The sequence below is a fragment of the Eutrigla gurnardus genome, assembly GCF_963514095.1.
Source record: "Eutrigla gurnardus genome assembly, chromosome: 7".
Taxonomy (NCBI): Eukaryota; Metazoa; Chordata; class Actinopteri; order Perciformes; family Triglidae; genus Eutrigla; species Eutrigla gurnardus.
Window position 1 is genome coordinate 16,886,064 of NC_139921.1, and position 17,010 is coordinate 16,903,073.

At 42.2% G+C, this 17,010-nt stretch overlaps 1 protein-coding gene across 2 annotated transcripts in view; it reads left to right on the forward strand.

The window, feature by feature from the left end:
• The window catches only part of LOC311015510 (regulator of G-protein signaling 6-like), a 38,490-nt gene extending 25,285 nt beyond the window's left edge, over window positions 1–13,205 (forward strand). The window contains exons 4-18 of one of the 2 annotated variants that reach the window (XM_084012793.1): window positions 2,465–2,564; window positions 3,284–3,334; window positions 3,445–3,551; window positions 4,891–4,942; window positions 5,419–5,483; window positions 6,708–6,784; window positions 7,527–7,608; window positions 7,985–8,059; window positions 8,832–8,933; window positions 9,078–9,250; window positions 9,501–9,641; window positions 9,735–9,921; window positions 10,535–10,624; window positions 11,806–11,865; window positions 12,135–13,205. In XM_084012793.1, coding sequence (XP_083868919.1) covers window positions 2,465–2,564; window positions 3,284–3,334; window positions 3,445–3,551; window positions 4,891–4,942; window positions 5,419–5,483; window positions 6,708–6,784; window positions 7,527–7,608; window positions 7,985–8,059; window positions 8,832–8,933; window positions 9,078–9,250; window positions 9,501–9,641; window positions 9,735–9,921; window positions 10,535–10,624; window positions 11,806–11,865; window positions 12,135–12,185 — 1,413 coding nt within the window. In that variant the 3' untranslated portion in view covers window positions 12,186–13,205. The remainder of the gene's footprint in view (window positions 1–2,464; window positions 2,565–3,283; window positions 3,335–3,444; window positions 3,552–4,890; window positions 4,943–5,418; window positions 5,484–6,707; window positions 6,785–7,526; window positions 7,609–7,984; window positions 8,060–8,831; window positions 8,934–9,077; window positions 9,251–9,500; window positions 9,642–9,734; window positions 9,922–10,534; window positions 10,625–11,805; window positions 11,866–12,134) is intronic. The other variant, XM_084012794.1, reaches the window with a different exon arrangement.
• The last annotated feature ends 3,805 nt before the right edge of the window (window positions 13,206–17,010 follow it).

A 17,010-nucleotide genomic window follows, 5' to 3' on the forward strand; every position in this document is an offset into this window, starting at 1 on the left:
TAACGCAGAAGTGATGTTCACTCATGGAAATCTTGTGTTAAATGATGAATGAACAGTGGAGGAAGGAAGAAAGAGAAGAAGACGTATTCTCGTATGGAACAAACTAGAGCACAGCGTGATGCTGTGCGCCTTTGATTGTGACTTTAGGTCAGCTGTTAATCTGGAGGGATACGAGGAGGGAACGCGCTACATGGTTTGGAGGAAAAAAGGCATTTTTAAATATGGAGTGCGCCGAGCCCTTGAAATTCAACTAATCAGCTTTGTCATACTGTTGCAGTGAGCGTGTATGTGTGCGAGCATCTGAGTGTACTTACTCACTAGACAGATGCTTAGAGAGGCATAAAGAATTTAAGAGCCTGCTACTGTACTGCATATGGTTGGTTGAAAGCATGCAGGATCTTTTTTGTTGTAGTTTGAGCTCTTTCTGCTCACATTAATACAGGACCTGACCTCACCGCTTATTAGTATACCAACAATCTGTTCAAGGACTTGACCGGACACAAATCTTTTTCACGTTTCTGTTTTTTTTTTGTGTGTTTGGGACTCCGTTTATGGATTTCCTTATGTGAGTGTGTTTGTGCAGGTGTGTCCTCGTTCTTAAGTGACTGGATGTCTGCTTGTTTACTATGTGTGCTCTCCCCCCGTGTAGTGGCGAGCTCTGCTGCGCCGGGCCTAATTTTAGGTGGCTAATGTGTGATGTGTTTGCGGCTCTGGCTGTGTCTGAGGTGTGATGTTTATCTCTGCCTCTGGGGAATAGCTCTGACAGCCTTTTTCAATTGGCCGAAGCTCCTGACTGAAGCCCTTGTTACAGATAAATAAATCACCCCGATGTGTAGCTATACTACCGCGCAAATACTCTGTGTGTCTCAGTGTCAGAATACTATTCAAACTCTGGCCCGTTCTGCTTTTATGAAGTCACTTTAGATCACTATTAAAATGAAATATGTTACATGTGACAACAACTAGACTTAATGTAAAGCTGCACTAATCTATGATTTTATGTTAACAATGGATCAGATGATTAGAAGTGCAGTCAGAGAGCGCAGACCTCCGACAAAGCTGTTTCTATAAGGGAAAACTAAACTAAACTGCCCCAGTCTGTTAGGAATAACTCTCACTGTTGAACCTTGTTTGCAGACACGACAGGATGTGTTGTAGTACTCAAGATCAGTCTGGGTCTCGAGACCAGCCTCAGGACCACTTTTAAGAAGGTCTTGTCTCGGAATTGACCGCATTTTTACCACGTCTTGTCTTTGTCTCAGATTAGGAGGTCTCTGGATTTTAGTTCAAGACTGTGGGGAGATCACTAAATTGCCTGATTTATCTCTTAACACCATTACTGTGATTGCCCATAGAAAGTAAAACCAACATTCCCACACATACAATTCACCTCTACAATGACTTTTGAGTATTTATCAAGGCATTCCTCATGTTCACGCATACGTAAAATATAAAAAAAATAGGTCAATGAAGAGGAATCTTCATTTTTTTCCTCTTTTAGATCAATTAATGTTCTATGGTTTGCATATGCCACATTGTTTTGTTAGTGTATCGTGCAGTGTGGGACTGGCACTGGTTTGGTCTTGACTTGGTTTCAACCCATCAAAGTGTTGGTTTTGTATCTGTCTCAACACATGCTGGTCTCGCCCATGGCTTGGTTGAAGTGGTCTTGACTACAACACTGACAGCAGGCAGCTGTTCTCAGTGGAAATGCTCTGATCAGTGCATGACCAGCACCAAATACAGATGGACAACGCTAGCAACTATCTTGAGAACTTCGTGGAGCATTTAGAGTCAGATAATTCCCTCAGGCTTTGCTGTTGATCAACACAACCAGCGCTAAAAGGAGAGTAAATATTGGATTTACCTTCGTCAGGTGGACTCACATTACTCCAAATTAATGTAACTGTTTCTCCTTCTCTGCTGGATGTGAAACTTTATAGAGATAAATCTAAAAATGGTGGGTTTGCAGCTTGTTCTGCTGCCCCCAAGAGGCCAAAATCTTTACTTTAATCCTGTATCTGATTTTTTTTTTTTTTTACTTTAAAGAGCTCCTCTTATTATTGCTATCCAGTTTGTGTTGTTAGAGCCATTTTAAATGTCTGCTCTTTCTTCTTTTTTTGACTCTTTGACCAGAGACCTTCAACAGGGGGTCCGGGACCCCTAGGGGGTCTGCAGAGTTACTGCAGGAGGTCCCTGAAATGATTTGATCCCAGACTTTTTTTCTTCCAAAATTAAAATATGTACAAAGCACATTAACATGAACACAACCTATATTAAGCAAATATAAATCTGTTTAAAATTTTAATTTGTTAAATGTTATGTTGAATTGTGATGTATAAATATAGAATCGCCAATATAGGTCGCTGCACTACACATTATCATAGGCTTTAATAAGCTACACACCCTTCGCCTGAAAAGGTTGAGGAACTCTACTCACAATCTCTCTCTGTCCTCCCCACAGATTGAAGACATTGTTACACGAATACAAGATGAGAAAGCAGGAGGTGTGGCCATCCGGACGGTCAAAAGCTTCCTCTCCAAGATCCCCAGTGTGGTTTCAGGTTAGTATCTGTGTTCGTAGATGTGTGTGGACACGCCTTTCTACTGTATATGGCTGTCTAAATGTGCAATTACATAAACACTCACAAGTCAGGAGCGTATGTGTGTGTTTGTCTGTGTGTGTGTGTGTGTGTGTGTGTGTGTGTATATAAAAGCTCACAAGTAAGGATCAGCAAAGCAAATATGACCTTTTGGGCTCATTTAATTTGCTACGGTTGGAGGCAGATGATGTCTCTGCCGATAAGACCTAAGCCACTGAGGAAACTGCCCGTGGTGTGACACTGCCCGAGTCACACTGTTCTCCCCCTTTCTGTCTGTGTCCATCTGTGTGTGTGTGTGTGCACTGTACTCCTCCATGCGTTTGTGCATGCGTGTGCTTGTGTATGACATGAGTCACCAGTGTTGGATGAAGATGTTGGTCCCGCTCTCCCAAAGGTTGTTTTGGAGTCACTGCTTCACATGGCTCCCCCCGGGGGGCCAGTGGCCTCACCATCTTTCTCAGCAGCCTTTGCCAACGCACAGAGAGAGGGCCAAACGTTGTGCTGTCCAAGAGCAAAGCGGACTGCAGACCTGTTCTATTCAGACACCTACTCTGCTTTGACCCACAGAGATGAATCACAAAGACTTTCCCAAAGCTCATTTGTGTTTTGTGGATCGCAGCTATTGTCAAAACTACTGCACATGTACAACTGTGACGCCAGTGTCCTTCTCTTAATGCCAGGAGCCGACATTGTTCAGTGGCTGATGAAAAACCTCTTCGTTGAGGATCCAGGTAAGCCTGCTGTCATTTCATGTAAGCACAATAGAGCTCAATTCAAGAGGAAGGCTATTTCACCCCCACCCCCCCCCCCCCCCCCACTCTCCCTCCACTCATGCCAACAGCTGAAGCCATCCACCTTGGGAGTCTGGTTGCTGCCCATGGCTACATCTTCCCCATCTCTGACCACGTCCTGACACTTAAAGATGATGGAACCCTTTATCGCTTTCAGGTACGAGCAGCTCCACCGAGGGAGAATCCTTGATATGTGTAGGGAGGCCTTTAAATATAGAATAATGAGATGGTAGTCGTTTATCAGAGGGATATGGTTATTGCCTGATGCTAATGAGAGCAATCCTTGCTAAGCCTATTACTCACCCCACCAAGGTCGATACTGTATATCCCTGCTGGACGCTGCGTCAGAGCAGGAGGTGGGCCGCAGAACAGGGCCTGCGGGCCAGTCATGCAGCTTGTTAGAGGAGTGTTTTTTTTTTTTTTCTTCTTCTTCACTCCATCTGATCCAGCATGAACTTTGACAGGTCCCTCTGATGGATAACGGGCTCCACGATGACTCATTACTGTGACTTGGCCATTAGAATCCTAATCCTGGCGAGCTACACAAGGTCCCCAATGGGATGCACTGAGCCGGCTGCACGCTGGCTCTGCACTTCTTCGCCGTCACCAGCCTACCCCTGCTCCTCCCCCTCAATCTACCTCTGAATGCGTTTCTCTTCACCTCTATTTGGTGAGATTAAAAGCCATTATTGTGCCTGCGCAAGGGAGGGCAGCGTGTGTCACACTTGCTCATTCAGCAAGGGCTAAAAATATTCCCTCTGATGTTGTCGTGATGCAACAGGCCCACGTCATCCGAACATGTAAAAAGGAGTCCACGGTGCATTTGAAATGCATTGGCCAGCCTCCATAGCTGTGCTGTGAGGCATAGTGACAGGATTCTTTTGTTTGCTTGTCTATAAATAGGTACCATCCCGGTAGAAGACCCATATTTAATATCAACTGTGTACTATTTCTCATTTCTAACTATATATATATTCCTTATGAAAGCAGGCACTTTTTTTGTTCATTACACTCAAACAAGCACATCCTTCAGCGTCAGCTTTTTGTTCTTAGGCTAATTACCGTTCTGAGTAATAGTGGGAATGAAATATGTGGTTGAGTACCACCAACTTCTAATTCTGTCCCGTTATTAACAATGCATGATAGATGTGAGTGATCCATTATTAATGGACTTTGGAATGAACTTTGAATGTGTGATATCAGTTGCAATAGACAATTAAATATAGATAGAGAGAATATGGCTACTATTGCTCCCCAGATAGTTTATGTGCAGCACGCGGACATCAAGGCTCATCGTGAAGCAATGAGTCGTCTTTTTGACTTTGCGTGGAAGTGCAGAGGGAGCGTGGGTGGTGGGAGAAATGAGACTCCATCGTTCATATCGGAGAATATTGTTGTTTATCAAGACACGAGCAAGAACAGGCAAGAACCGAATGTAATTCTGATTATTTGAGTAAATAAACAAACTCTGTTTCGTCCCCCTCTGTTGTCATCAGTCTCCATACTTCTGGCCTTCAAACTGTTGGGAGCCTGAGAACACAGACTATGGTAAGTCACACTCTGTTTCCAAACCAGTAAGATCTCGCTAATGCCTTCAGCTGTCTCTCTGATACACAACTCGCACTCTAGATCTGTTGTTGACACTCACTGAATATTGATCCACATAGCCCGGTCCCTGTAATGTATCCGGCCCCCGAGGAGCCCCCACCACAGAGGATCCTGCGGGATCAGATTAGCCAAACACAATAAAGGGCCGGTCACTGATATGACCACATCTCTGGCTCTTTGCTTGGCATTTACTTGAAGCTTGTTATTTTGGAAGACAAGACTTCGCCTGCCTGCTCCAGCAAAACATTCATTACTGTTGATTCACACAGTTGAGCCCTCAGTAAAAAAAAAGAGCACCATCCATTGGAGATATTCCTTTTTTTGTTTTTGTTTTGTAGTAACAATACAGACAACCCTTTGGACTAACTCTTATTACCCTCTTCATGTCTCACTCTTTCTCCCTTTCCCCCCTCCAGCCATTTACCTGTGCAAGCGCACCATGCAGAATAAGGCTAGGCTTGAGCTAGCCGACTACGAGGCTGTAAGTACACTATCATTTTTTTGTTTAGCGATTGCCATGGGATGTCGCGGTTCAATGCTATCATTGCGCATGGACCATAATATGATGACACACTGAATTTCCTGTTTTCTTTCACGTGAATGAAAAACAAAAGAGCTGTAACATTGTCCTCTCGGGCCCTGAAATGACAAAATCCATTCATCCCAGCCAAAGTCCAATTATTGAATTGTAAACTTTTATACAAAGCCATCAAGGGTCGCGTTTCTTTTTCAGGAGCACGATTTGTCAGACTACAATGCAGTCATTCACTGGTCCCAAATGTAAATATCTATAGGCCTACTTGCATCAGCAGATCAATCAAGGTCTCATGAGGGGCATTACTGCAGTGCTGATCTCCTGCTGTTATACCATAGCAATCCACTACACTTCCATATTCAAAATTACTCTGCAACTATCGTCCAGTGGACTTCCTTTCTCTCCTATTCAGGTCACTTTATGCCTCTAGGCCTCATTGCTCTCACTAGTAATATGCCTGCTAGTTGGTACTCAGAATGACTTCTCTCTTTGTAATTCAGGTCATGTTTTGTATCTCTGACAGATGCGTGTTTGAGTGGATGCACAATTTAATATGCAGCTATGTTTACATTATAGAGTTTTAAAGAGCCTTTTAAGCTTTTATTATACAACCCATCATGTGTTTAGTTCCAATAAAGTCTGTGTTTTGCTAGTTATATTGATAGTATATTAATATTTAATAAAAATTAAATATAATTAATATTATATTTAAAAATAACTCTGGAATGAATATAAGCCCAATGTTAGCCCACAACATGCAATTGTTTTCACATACACATATTTAACTAATGAGATAGAAATGGTTAATTATTGGTTCTCTTAGGTGTCTTTTCCAGTCTTTATGCTAAGCTAAGCTTATCTGCAGTTTGTGGTAGCTTCATATTAACGGTACAAACAAACGTGGTGTCAAAATGAGAACATTTAACTCTCGGGAAGAGAAAACACATTTCCCCAAATATACACTGATTAATCCAGTAAGTACATATACCAACACAATGCCTGAAACGCCAGCTCAGATGAACTTGTTCAGGGACACGATAGTGAGAGGTCGTCTCGTCTCAGCAATTGTAATCCAAAGTTATGGCAGCTGTGGCCATCATGGTGAATGGATCATGTAATCATCTAAAGGCCTTCAATTCAAATAACGCTGCACCTGATTGGTTCCCCCAGGAAAACCTCGCCCGGCTGCAGAGAGCCTTCGCCAGGAAGTGGGAATTTATCTTCATGCAAGCTGAGGCTCAAGTCAAGTGAGTGTATGGGTTCACGTGTGAGTCAGAGCATGTTGCCTGTTGATGTCAGAGTCGTGCTAACGTGACACGCTTACAGCAGGAGACAGGGAGGTCAGGTTTATACATTCATGCTAACCTTTGCTTGCTACATGCGTAATTTGAGTGTTATTTCCTCAAGGAAGAGAAATGCTTCAGTTTGCAGTGTCAGTTGCTCTGTTTTCATGCTTTGACTGCAGGCTTACATGCATTAAATACAGCAAGCATCCCCCTATGGAATTAAACACAATTCTCCTTCTACCTCTTAGTAAGACTCCCATCTGGTGGCTTGCATGTGTAAACACAGCATTAAAATCTTATGCATCATTTCAGTGAGGAAAGAGTCTTCTTCTCTTGTCTATGCAAATCTCGTCAGGGTTTATGGGCCACTGTACAAGTGGGGGTGATATGGAAAGCAATAAGTCTTCTTACATCTGGGGACCAAAGAATATCCAGCAAGGTCTGATCACTAAATGTCAGTTATGTAAGAGCTCGGCCCCACCAGCAGCAAACGCTAGCCTCGCTTGGTGAGGCAAGCAGACAGGTTAAGACCTAAACCCTTCAGCTTTTTGCTCCCTAATCTGCCCTGTGGTGTGGTATTAACATGTACCGGTATACGGCTGTCTGTGTGTTTATGTGAGTGACAAAATGATGGGGGCCCTTTATCGCATATAACCTGATATTTCAGGTATGTGTTGTTTATATAAAACGCCTCTGTTGACAGGATTGACAGGAAGAAGGACAAGGCCGAGAGGAAGATCCTGGACAGCCAGGAGAGGGCATTCTGGGACGTCCATCGGCCAGTGGTGAGTTGGAGCCAACATCATGACAAAAGGACAGGAAAAGAGGGTGATATGCGGCAACAGCGTCAGAATGGAAATGAACAAAGAAGCAAGGCAGAAACGAGGGACTGTTATATAGATGGACAATTGTAGCTTTTAAAGCCTGAGAACGGCAGATTCAGCTCCGCACACTGTTCAGCTCCACACACTGCTTTGTTGTCGGTAGCAGAATTAGATTTGCTGCCGGTCACTTTGCATACAAGCCTTTTGTGAGGCTTGGCATTGCTGAATAAAGAAACGGCATCATATTGTGTGAGGAGGACGGAGGCAGACAATGCATCCTGGAGAAACACTGTTATCTGACCCTGAAACGTGTTTTGTGTCCCGTCGCCTCCCACAGCCAGGCTGTGTCAACACTACAGAGATGGACATCCGCAAGTGCCGAAGAGAGAGGAACCCACACCGGGTAAAAAAGGTGAGGAGAGGAGACCATGGCAGGTTAGTTTCCCAAGCCTTTATACATTTATCTTTTACTATAAACCATTGGTTTAATGGAAACACTGAGGTCCAGTATCATCTCACCACTCCTGAAGAATCTTTTCTGACGAGCCACCAAAACCTTTCATTATTTATTTTTATTAATTTAACTGCCCAATTACAGTTTCATGTTTATCTCCCTAAATGCTTCAGTGTTTTCCAGTGTTAACTTTTTTTTTTTTTTATCACAATGGCAAAAATCGCTGAAGAAATATTTTTTGCAGTCTTGAAGATAAATGTATAAGATATTGTCACGATGATGATATGTATAGAAAGTGCATCTATATTTTTCCTTCTTTCTAAAATTCTTTCTAAACACCGAGATATATTTTGTAGTTATGGTGTGTGGGGAGCCGATCCCAGTTGACGAAGGCTTGGTACACCCTGGACTGGTTCCCAGTCTATCACAGGGCTGACAGATAGACACACACAGCCATTCTCGCTCACATTCACACCTATGGGCAATTTAAAGTCACCAATTAACCTAATCTGCATGTATTGTGTGCAATTTTAAAACATCCACTCTTCGTTAAACCCCCCCAGATTCCCACACACAATATGCAGACACCAAAGGTAGCGACAGCCCAGGTCACACAACGATTACCTGGCATACCTGGCACTACAAGTTAAAGTCCGTGATCTGTCGTGGCTTATCAAAACAACAACAATGGCATCCAAACCTAACATGTGTCTCCTCCCGTCTTCTTCAGTCAGTCTATGGGGTTCCAGATGACGGCCAGAGCCAGCCGAGTCCGGTCCACATCAGCTCTCAGCCAACCAGGAAGCCCACCAAAGAGGACGTTCAGAAGGAGGTAACTCGCGGAGTTAAAGTATTCCTCGATAGGTCATTACCACCGGTCTGCCTCACCCATCCATCATAAAGACAGTCGGGGACACAGACTGATGAGCTGTTACCTTATTTAGCTTCCTCATCGTTCTCTCTCCCTCTCCATCAGATTACCTTCTTGAACATCCAGCTGGACAGACATTGCATGAAGGTTTCCAAAGTGGCCGACAGTCTGATGAGCTACACAGAGCAGTTCATGGAATATGACCCCTTTGTGTCGGCCACGGAGCCTTCCAATCCCTGGATCAGTGATGACACTTCCTACTGGGACCTGGAGGCAAGGTGAGGTTGGAGGGACCATGTGGGGATGATGGTAGGCTGATGATACATTAAAGTCAACGCTGAGGTCAGGTGGGGCATAGAGGTCTCGGTGCTTATGAATTTAGGAAGGATCTGTCTGTTTCTATATCGTCTCAAATCAGAACTGATGCCGGCATTCCCAAAGGTTAACAGTGTTCTGACATTATGGCGGTCTGCTCTCTGTACAACACGAGGATAAATGACCTCTTTTATTCTATTCTTTTCTAATCAGTTTTATTCCGAGCGCTCGTGACCCCAGCCAGCAGCGCGTGAAGAAATGGGGCTTCTCTCTGGAGGAGGCGCTTAAAGATCCGGCAGGACGAGACCAGTTCCTGAAGTTCCTTGAGTCGGAGTTCAGCTCAGAGAACCTGCGGTGAGGCTGACGTTGTACCTCATACCTTTCTTATACATGTAGACGGCTCACATTTTGGGGGAAGTCATTGATTTGGATGTGATGCGGCTGTAGGTTCTGGTTAGCAGTGCAGGATCTGAAGCGGCGGCCGCTCCAGGAAGTGTCCTCCAGGGCGCAGGAGATCTGGCAGGAGTTTCTGGCCGAGGGCGCGCCGAGTTCCATCAACCTGGACTCTCACAGCTACGAGCGCACCAGCCAGAACCTCAAAGACCCGGGACGATACAGCTACGAGGACGCTCAGGTGGACTGTGTTGTTTCTTCTTCATGGATGAATTGACTAAAGATGTTCACACATAGCATGCACACGCACACCTGCACCGTTACACTTCATTACAAGCAATACTTGGACATGGAATATGAAACCATAACCTTCAAAAAGACAATCGAAGTATAAGCAAAAAAAAGGTCCTGATTAAACATCCATGTTTACAACGCACACACTACCGCCATTTATTTCCTCTCCCGTCCACTTGCCCACAGAAACACTGAACCCCGTCCACCCCACCCATGTACCACATGTGAATGAATGAGAGGGCATGGCGGAACCGAAAGAGAGAGGAGAGGGTGACGGCGTGTGTTTGTGCCAGGGCCTAATGAGGCGAGTAATGCCATGAATAGGTTGTTGGGTTGGTTCACCATGAATTCCTCTGATTCAAAGTGGGTTGGGGATGTGTGACGTGGAACGCCTCTCACTAGCAGGACATTACTCACCTGTATCTCACAGGACCCCACCGTTAAAGTCAGGCCTTCCGGACTCCCAATCACACATGCGTGCATTTACATTACCATGATCTGACCTCCTTCATTACAATCCCTTTTCTCCCAGGCCAACAAATACTTTCTTTCTTTTGCAGGAGCACATATTCAAGCTAATGAAAAGTGACAGCTATGCACGCTTTTTGCGATCCAACATCTACCAAGACCTCCTGTTAGCCAGAAAGAAGGTGAGCTGTAAAGATGTGTGATGTAAAAGTAAATGAGGGCTCATATCAATTGTATGTGTGTAGTCAGGAAATAAACGGGGGCCCTATTTTAATCCCACAAATTCAACGACAAGTGCTGAACTATAAATAGTCTCTCAGCCATTCAACAGCCTTTCCATTAGCAATGAAGCTTTTCATACAGTATACATTAGCCGACAACAAAAGATACTAAGAATCACTGATATGTGATACATCCACATGGTAGATATACATCCACTGACAAGGGAGTGTTTAATTTAATTTAATTTAAAGTGTATATACAATGTTCCATGCTGTGCACTGGTCGTTGCATAACCACAAAATTACAGCCCCTGTGAAACTACATCTATTAACTCAGTACTGTACATGAAATTGCACATACACATATACATATTTATATATACATTTGTAGCATGTAAGTGTGATCACTTCAAATGGCAAGTCCTTAACCTTGAGTTGTTTTGATTACTTTTTCAATGTTTATTGAGGGTGTAAACAGTATTCAGATATTTACTCAAGTAGCAATACCAATGTGTAGAAATAAGTGAAGTGAAAAAGTTTTTAGCATCATTAATGTTGCAGCTGGTAAAGTTGGGGCAGTTTGATACTGTCATGTGAGTGCTAAGAGAGCCCTTAACAGGCAAAATGACAGTGACCAACATGCTGGTGAAAGGAACTGCTACGTTTTGTAAAATGTCAACAGTCTCAGAAAACATGACATCAAAAGAGGAGATGAACAACAGACCTGCTGTTAATAGAAAATAAGTAGACAGAAAGAGTACATTATATAAGTGCTTGTGTTTGTGACTTTGTTAGGTTCATCTGTTTTGTATTTCTATCTGTGTAATTTTGTATGACATGCACAGCTTAACAGTCCGTTAGCTGTGTAATATGGACATTTCCAGCAACTCACAGCTGCCTGTGTTCATGCTAGCCTTTCTGCCCTTTCCCGTTTGGACACTGCTCCTTCTGCTGGCCTGTCACTGACCCCACTCCATTTCCTAAAAAAAAAAAAAAAAAAATGCCACATTGTCCTTGGCCCTCATTTTTGCAATGCTTGGCCCCCCTTTTCCCCTCACTAACTACATCACCCCCTGACCTCCCCCCGTCAACACCCGTACCTGACCCAAACACTCACCCTGCTTCCCCCCCTCCCAAAACAGCAACCAGCAGACACTGAACAGGGCCGCCGCACCTCCTTGGAGAAGTTCACCCGCAGTGTGGTAAGTCATTTGGAGCTGGGGCTGCTCATGTCACAAACCACACTGGCTGGCTCACTATCAGTGGCTTTTGCAATTGTAACCATATTACACTCTATTATGGCTCTTTAGACCTGCAATAGGATGTGTATTTATGAAAAGGATAATATGCTAGTCTCATGAATGGATGCAACCAAGCATTTTAGGTAATAAAAAATAGTTATGTTGTGATTTATTAAGTACTTTCAGCATCTCAGTCTAATGATGTGTTTTCATTTTAATTGACCTTCTAGGGCAAGTCATTGACGGGAAAGCGCCTGACAGGCCTTATGCAGTCATCCTGACACAGCCTGTGCTGGAGGAGCACAGCCAGACCCTGTTGGAGGGGTGACGGCCACACAGGGGACGGGGCCGAGGCACAGACAGTGGAGCTTGGCTGGAGAGGGGTGCTGTGGATGCTCTCATGCACTGCTCCAAGGACTGCCGCCATACTGGTAGTGCAGCACTGGGAATGCCAGGACGAACTCTCCAAAAAGACCCACTGAGGAAAAGACAATGCTTACAAGGGGAACCTCAGCCAACACACCACATGGCATGCAGCATACAGTATAAGCACATTCAGGCTAGGGCTGCCCTCTTTTGGTCAAGCTGATCAGTTCATATTGTTTTCATTTTTGTTTTATATACATATTTATTGGATATTAAAAGCACATCTGTGGTGTTGCAACAATATTCTTTGAGAGAAGCTACATTTAAAAGCTATTTGCCACAGCACTTACAATGAATTGACTAGTTGTCCTAAACAGCTGGGGCCAAAGAAGTCAAAGAGGCACATCAACACAGATCCACAGTGTTTTGCATATGTCTCTGTACTTACAAGACAGTCAGCAATAAATAAAGTTTGAGACCACTTTTTTTTTTAAATATATCCTTTTTATATCCAATTTCTATTATATCTGTTCCTTATAAAGCACATGACATGTCAGTTAAACAGTTAACATAGTTTTGGCAGTGAAAATAATTATAATAATTTCCCCAGAAGTTATATTGAATAATAATAATCACAAAATAGACTTTTGAAGGTATAACTTTTCATGCTTCATTACATTCCAAAATCTGGCTAAGGGCTTAACGTAGCATTCACACTGCACCTTTGCATGTTCTATCCAAATATCTTTGTTGAGGATTTCTTGTTTGTACAACAGTGCTTTGTAATGAGACTTATTGCAAAGTTGCAATAATCCAGTTGGAAAATGAGTTCACAATTTCCAGGCTTCAAGTTCCAAACATTTCACAGTTAAATAAGTAAATTCCAGAAGTCTGTGTGAATAACCAAGCAACTTAAAACACAAACATGGCCTCCATGGTTTTGGGAATCACAGTGATTTGTACTCAGTTTTAGTGTGCACGGTGAAATAACATGCACATGTTTTTGGGGAGCTCCTACTATGGTGTAGATTTGAAAGTTTCAAGTGCTATGGGTTCCATCTAGTGGTGGTTAAACAACAGGACCAGCAACAGAGTGTTGCAAGCCATGATGTCAAACCTAGTTCTCCAATCATAGAGATTTTACAAAGCCTGTAGCCCAATATGGCATAATTTATGTTTTGTTGCTTTTTTACTGCATGCATATCTCATCAAGTCAATGAAACCTGCCCAGTTTTGTTTGACAAAATATATGCCATGACATCTAATAATCATCACGTTTTAATGACTATGGGGAAAATAGTGTATGTTAATGGACCATAATGGAGTTAGGGGTAGATGGCTTGACTCTCTAAAACAGGACACAGACGAGAAAGCCCAAAACAGGGGCAACCGGGAACAATATTAACGCTGCTGAATGAGTCTAACATATTATTTTCTATTAGACTTGTTGCAATGCATTGTACAGGTCAAATTAGTAATTATCATAAACTAATAACCTCTTTATTATAAGGTAGAGAGAGAGACGCTTAACTCAAGTTGATATACCAAATGTTAATCTCAGCACAAACACGATGACTATGTACAGGGTGCATTGTAGGTGTAAATTGGCTAAATTCCATTATCCAAAAGCACACTTTATTGTGATATGGGCTCATTACTATGCATGTTACATATTCAGGGCATTTTGTGCTTTTAGTATCTCAATCAGCAAGATGACTACTGGCACTCCAAAACACTCGAGCACCTGCTATCTCTCCATGGGTACCGAATAATAAAAACTCTCTGGACCTGTCTCCTATGTGCCACTCTTTTATTGTGTGTTTGCTGAGCTGCGTCAAACTGAAACAGTCAAATGTATCTCCATTGTTTCAGCAAACAGTAGACCTAATACCCTAGTAGCTTTGTAAGGCTGTAGGCTATGTGTGACCTTAATGCTAACATGGTGGTATTTAGAAGGTGCAACGATTACTATACACCATCATAATTTAGCGTGTTAGCATGGATTTGCTAGTTAACACAACAGTCGAGGCTGATGGGAATGCAATGTGTATTTGGTTTTTAACAAATTCAAATTTGTATCGGTTGATGAATACTTAAGGGAGCACCAAAGTTATGACTTTTCATCTTGAGGGGGACATAAAAGTCAAAATTTGGGAAAATCTGTCTAATAGTTGTTGAAAAGGAATGTTTAACCACAGTGTTTCCCCTAGAATTTTTTTCAGGCCTGGTGGTACCCACCGAAAAAACCCTAAACAGACGAGACGCGTGGGATGGTGTATTGGTGCAGTTGGATTAAGTCAGGTGGCAAAGCAAGCAGTCTGCAATTCTGCAATTATTATATTTGCGTTCAACCAGAGTGTATTCAAGGTTTTCAAGGATTCAAGGAGAGAGTGACTTATTAAGGTGCCGGTTGATGGAAATGATCCAAAATTAGGGGCTGGAAAAATATGGCTGGAAAATGAGGAGCATCACATTAATAGCTACAGATACTGTTAAAGACTACAACGACATATGAGTGCATATATTGTCTTGTTTTATCAAGTAAAATATAAGTTATAGGTTTACTCAACAGCCTAATAGTTCATAGAAATTCAGGGAGAAATAGGTTAACTCAGAGTTCCACAGCTTATCAAAAAACAAAGCTCATTTTATTTACATAGGCTGCCTAAGGGCGCAATCAGTAGCGTGCCTCGGCACGATTGCCCCAGGGGGATCGCCCACGGCTTGCATTCACACTGCTCCAGCCCAAACGGGCTTTGGCCCGTTAGCCGGTTGTACATACGTCATTACGTCCTAATACTACACACGCATGGGTGGATGTTGTTTTTAAGGAGCGCCGTCTCTGCATATATTTCTCGACAACACTCGACCTGCATCAGCGAATGTGCGCACGAGCGGATCTGTGCGAGCAGGCAGCGCGAGGAAAGCGGATTTTGGACGGAGACACACAGCGGCATTTTTCTTATAAATGCATGTCCTGTTCCGCTCACACAAAATACAGTGTAAATTTTCCGTGTTTTCAAAGTAGAAAGCGACATCGTGGTGGTTTAACGAGGCAGAGCAGCATCAGAACAACATCAAGCGCGTAAAGTACACGAAGAAGAACGTAGCGGGAGCGTGCGGCGAGGATTGTTGCGGCAGCGCGTCTTGCGGAGCAAGTCTACTGTGCTGCGCTTTGATACATGTCACATCCCCCTCTCTCTCCCATGTTTCCTCTCTATCCACCGCTGAATACAAAGGTGTCTATGCAAGAAAATAATCTTTAAAAAAAAAAGCCTAGATCATATTGTTAAAAAAAGGTCATGCTATAGCATGTCGAAAATTCTCGAAAAAGTCAGTCAGAATATATTCATAAAAAAATATTTAAAATTGTTAAAGAGTCATAAAAATCGCTCATATCGCTTGATGCACCAAGTCTCAGTGTAGTGAGTCCAAAACAGCCATAAAAAGCCATGATCAACTTTTTCAGGGAAAAAAAAAGTCATACTATAGCATATCGAAAAAAAAGTGAAAAATCGACAAAATTCATAAAATGTTGTAAAAATGATGTAAAAGTCCTAACATATGCTTCTATATCGTGTGTCAATCAAAATCTGAGTGTAGTGAGTCCAAAACAGTCATAAAAAGGCTTATTCATGGCAGGCAGGTGGTTGAGTGGTTAGAGTGCATGCCATTTACCCATGTCTGCATATATGCAGCAGCCTCAGGTTCGAATCCCGGCAGGAGATCCTTTGATACATGTCACATCCCCCTCTCTCTCCCATGTTTCCTCTCTATCCACCGCTAAATACAAAGGTGTCTATGCAAGAAAATAATCTTTAAAAAAAAAAGCCTTGATCATGGTCAACTTTTTCAGGGAAAAAAAAAAAGTCATGTCGAAAAAAAAGTGAAAAATCGACAAAATTCATAAAATGTTGTAAAAATGATGTAAAAGTCCTAACATATGCTTCTATATCGCATAGAGCATATGCTTCGTATATAAATACAAAGGTGTCTATGCAAGAAAATAATTTTTAAAAAAAAAGCCTTGATCATATTGTTAAAAAAAGGTCATGCTATAGCATGTCGAAAATTCACGAAAAAGTCAGTCAGAATATATTCATAAAAAAATATTTAAAATTGTTAAAGAGTCATAAAAATCGCTTATATCGCTTGATGCACCAAGTCTCAGTGTAGTGAGTCCAAAACAGCCATAAAAAGCCATGATCAATTTTTTCAGGAAAAAAAAAAGTCATACTATAGCATGTCGAAAAAAAAGTGAAAAATGGACAAAATTCATAAAATGTTGTAAAAATGATGTAAAAGTCCTAACATATGCTTCTATATCGCATAGAGCATATGCTTCGTATATAAATACAAAGGTGTCTATGCAAGAAAATAATCTTTAAAAAAAAAAGCCTTGATCATATTGTTAAAAAAAGGTCATGCTATAGCATGAAGAAAATTCACGAAAAAGTCAATCAGGATATATTCATAAAAAAATATTTAAAATTGTTAAAAAGGAATAAAAATCGCTCATCTCGCTTGACGTGCCTAGTCTCAGTGTAGTGAGTCCAAAACAGCCATAAAAAGCCATGGTCAACTTTTTCAGGAAAAAAAAAAAAGTCATGTCGAAAAAAAAGTGAAAAATCGACAAAATTCATAAAATGTTGTAAAAATGATGTAAAAGTCCTAACATATGCTTCTATATCGCGTGTCAATGAAATCTGAGTGTAGTGAGTCCAAAACAGTCATAAAAAG